The sequence below is a fragment of the Armigeres subalbatus genome, chromosome 1 (assembly GCF_024139115.2).
Source record: "Armigeres subalbatus isolate Guangzhou_Male chromosome 1, GZ_Asu_2, whole genome shotgun sequence".
Classification (NCBI taxonomy): domain Eukaryota; kingdom Metazoa; phylum Arthropoda; class Insecta; order Diptera; family Culicidae; genus Armigeres; species Armigeres subalbatus.
In genome coordinates this window covers 275943692-275948151 of record NC_085139.1, presented here as the reverse complement: position 1 = coordinate 275948151, position 4460 = coordinate 275943692, and the positions used below count along the sequence as shown (strand labels likewise).

Below are 4460 nucleotides of genomic sequence, written 5' to 3'. Positions count from 1 at the left end.
AACAAAACCCAGATCTAAGCTGCGATTATTTTGCCGGTAACGTGATTGATTTGACGTAACGTGGCTGTGCTGTAGTAATCGAGGAGTTTGAGGCGTGACTGTGTAATGAAGATCGTTCCATATCTATGTGAAGGAACCTCTGCAGGAGGAACTCCACGAAATTCCTGGCAGATTGAAATCGCCGATAATGATGATTTCGTCCGAAGCATTCGTCATTTCGATCACTGACAAGACTGATTGTGTGGGCTTCGATCAGTGTATCATCGCGAACACGATCAGGAGGTATGTGTACTGCACACAGGAACACATAAGTTGTTGTAAATAACCTTGCTTTTCGTTTTTATTTACTGCGATTAGACGCCTCTAATTGATTTGCGACTATTCATGGGGCCACGGTCGCTGCGAAAAACTCGTATTCAGGCCCAAAGACCGGACTAGATAGGGTACGGGAGTCGAGCCAGGTTTCAGCCAACACAATCACATCGTAGCAATCATCGGACGTGGCAAGAAGATATTGTTCAACGCAAACGAAGTTGGAATCCACAAACGGGGCTCTAGAAGTTTGAACGGCATCAGGCGGTGAAGGTTCAGGATGTAAGAGTACTTCTGCATAGCAGGTTGGAGTCCCCGATCTACATCTAAGTTCAGGGCCAGGACGACTTCAAAGAACGCTGGCTGCAACAGGCGCGACTGAACTAGAGCAACCGGGAAATACTCCCAAATGCTTTTCATGGGCGTCCTGAGATCCAATGAAGCTTGTTGACTTGCGTTGTGGACCAGCAGAGAGGAATGCGAATCTCGATGGACACCACCGGGTGAGGTGCTGAATTTTGAGTAGCATGAGGCAGCGAAGGTGCGATTATAATTTCGTGATTATTAAGATACTTGCCAGGTGGTTGTTTGGAGGCCCTGATTCATCCAAATTCAGGGCCAGGACGACTCCTTCTAAGGTTGGCTTCAACAGGCGCGACTGAAAAAGAGGAACAGAGACCTCCCATGAAGCTTTCTACGGTGCGTATCTTGCCAATCTTCGCACTGCCTGTCTCAGAGCCAGGAGACACTTTCGAAGGGCAAGGTCTGAAATGGCAAGAGGAGGAAAGATAGTTTTCCAGTTACAGCGACTTTTATACGGGCGATCAAAATCAGTAAGTCCAGCTGCTTCAAGGAGTTATGCCGAGCAACCCTTATCGAGTCGTAACAAAGAAGTATCAGGCCCAGCGACACCAGCCGAAATGTCCGGACAAGTTGAAGATCATCGGGGACGGTCTTTCCCACAGCATGGTTCTACAACGTGGCCACGTACGCCGTACGAAGATGACGATCGAGTAACCGCTGCAGGTACGCAAGTCTCCAACGACAAGCTGTCATCAGTGGAGAAAGGTTTGAAGATGAAGAAAGCTCCGGATCCGGATAGAATTTCAAATGTGGCTCTAAAATCCGCGATTTTGGCGACTTGTTCAGGATGGTGCTGAAGAAGTGTAGATGGTTACTTTCTGGATACGTGGAAGACTCAGAAACTGGTGCTGCTGCCGAAACCAGGAAACTTCGGGGAATTCAACATCGTATAGGCTCATATGTCTGCTGGATACACTGGGGAAGTTTCTGAAAGGGTTATTCTTAATTGGCTACACAGCCTACAGGAGATTGGCTTATTTGAAAAGCAGTTCAGATTCTGTAAAGGAGATCGACTGTGGATGCAATCAGGACAGTCATTGAAGATGGGAAGAGGAGATGCAATAGGTTCTGCGTAGTGACGATGATGTCAAAAACGCGTTCAAAGCGGATACTAATACGACACGAGCTCGAGGCAGAAGTCGGTCAGTTACGGTGGGCGTTACAAGGGTCCATACTCAGGCCAACGTTTGGAACGTGATGTACAACAGGGTGCTAACGCTGAAGTTGCCCAAAGATGTAAGATTTACGGATTCCGGATGATGTTGTCCTACTATAACCGGCGAGTCGCTGGAGGAGGTGGAAATGCTGGTGACAGGCGACCGACGGTATAATCTTGGAAGAATGGAGTTGCCGCAGCTGGCTCACCACAAAACAAGTGATGCTGGTCAGCATGTAAAGTAATTCATGGATGCAGATTACCATCGGAGGGCACGACATCCGTCGGTGCGGACTCTGAGACATCTAGGTGATGATTGATGAACGGTTGAACTTCAACACCTGCGTGGACTATTCCCGTGGAAAAGGCGCTAAACGATCAGTGCATTAGCAAGGATCATGCTGAACGTCGGCGGTCCGAAAAGCAGCAGTAGACGCTTCTGACGACAGTATCATCCTCGATACTAAGGTACGGAGTTCCAGCCTGGGAGCTGCGCTCAAGACGAAGCGTAACCGGAGGAAGCTGAATAGCGCTCTCTTATTAGCCATCCGGCACGCGAGTGCGTACCGAACCATCTGTCGGAGGCAGTTTGCGTCGCGCAGGATGATTCCAATCGGCATAACCTGCAAGGATATCGAGTGCTACCAACGGAGAGATTCCAGAAATATGAGAAAGGCGGTGAAACTGGACGCTATGGTGAAGTGGCAGCAGGTGTGGACAATGTATAATGGAAGGTGGACCCATCGCTCATCCCCAAATCGACGTGGGTGAGCAGGGAGCATGGTGAGGTGAACTTTCACTACACAGTTCCTGTCCGACACGGTTTTTCCGCAAATATTTGCACCGGTGTGGAAGGGTCATCGCCATTCTGCCCGGCGTGTATCAACGAGACTCCAGAGACGGTATTCGACTGCCCGAGGTTTGCAAGGAATGCCTGTATAAGGCGGACAACATCGCAGAGCGAATGTCGCGATTAAAGAACGGGGCAGAGTCGACGACTCGTCAGAGTTGCAGCGTCGATGGAGAAGGGAGTAGCAAATACGCGTCGGTCTGGAGGGAAATCCAGCATATTGAGCGCGTTGGTCTCAGTCGTCGCACCAGCAAATCGGAAGTCTTCCTAACAGAATCCATATTTTAATAAAAACTATTTATAGTACTTTGTCTTTAAATTTTGCTATAGGTATTCAATTTCGAAAACAACTTTGTCTTTTGCGTTTTATCTTATCTCATCTATTTTCTCCCATCAGATCATCTAATGCTCGCCAACCTGAGCGTACCCCAGAGGTGCTGTTTGAGTTTCATGATCTGAACAACCACAAGAATTATCCGAGTGGGAAAATACGAGTCAGAATACGTGGAAGAGGTCGTTCTAGATGAGATAACCGAGCATAGAGATGATGCTGCCGACCAAGGTAGTCTACAGACCTTTACGTCGCATCGGGGCGCCACCAAGTAGAGTCACAGACCTACGGTATAATTTGGCGAAATGGTCATCAACGAATCGCCTCGAATGACGCCATGGATGATCTACTGGGTTTGCTGAAGAAACATCGCGTTCCAGGCTTGCCTGATAGCAGTACAAGTCTTCAGTTGTATCTCAAATCTGATAAATCAACAAGTGTCGATTCCGATTCGGATCAAAGCGATAATCCCCAGCCCAGACCGTTCTGAATGGTATGCATTGAAAATTTTATGTATTTTGGGTGATCCGCAGTTTTGTCAGAGCATTAGTGATTAATCATAGATTTAATCATGATTAATGAATAATGGGTTATTTAATCATTATTCTTTAATCATAATCATACAAAAAAATACGATTCAATCAATATTCACTAATCGTTAATCATAGATTTTTGCATTTAATCATCAATCACCAATCATATTCATGATTTTTTGATTTATCTATTAATCATCAATATTATTCATTGCATACATCGCTTTTATTCATTAATCTTTAATCATAATCATACAATTTTTATACCTTTAATAACATAATTTGGTAGAAAGGTTACTTGATTATTGATCACTATGCAAATCATTTAATTTGATTATTCATAATCGTTAATCATTAATCATATGGATCTTTAATCATTAATCATACACACATTGTGTCAACATTTAATCACGATCGGTAATCGTTAATCATACTTCAAACGTTTTATTCATTATTCATAACCGTTAATCATTGTCGAAAATGAATTTAATCGTTAATCATAATCATAAATCATTGTCAAAATAAATAAATCATTAATCATAATATTTAATCATAGAGTTGAATGATTTAATCATAACAAATTTAACCATTCTTTGAAAGTTTTTCATTAACGCTCTGGTTTTGATAAATGCAGTTTCCATTATTTTAGCATCACGAGTAAAAGAAAAGAAGTGTAGGACCAGAGCAGAATACATTATCGGTAAACGTATCCGATCTGATCACACAACAAAATGGATGTTATTGGTACAATTCGTTTCAATGTGCACCGTTGAATAGAAAATGATATAATCCACAATAATTAATTGCTTGCAGACAGAAAACTGGATATGCTGACTGAGAACGGAGAAGCACACAGTGAGATGCTTCGGCATGTATTAACTATAGCATCGGTTAAAGGTCGCAAGCGTGAATAAA

At 43.9% G+C, this 4460-nt stretch overlaps 1 protein-coding gene across 1 annotated transcript in view; it reads left to right on the top strand.

The window, feature by feature from the left end:
• The first annotated feature begins 2434 nt into the window (after window positions 1–2434).
• LOC134207352 (uncharacterized) overlaps window positions 2435–4460 on the top strand; it is a 22201-nt gene continuing 20175 nt past the window's right edge. Inside the window, exons 1-2 of the mRNA XM_062683071.1 lie at window positions 2435–2598; window positions 3079–3161. Coding sequence (XP_062539055.1) covers window positions 2435–2598; window positions 3079–3161 — 247 coding nt within the window. The remainder of the gene's footprint in view (window positions 2599–3078; window positions 3162–4460) is intronic.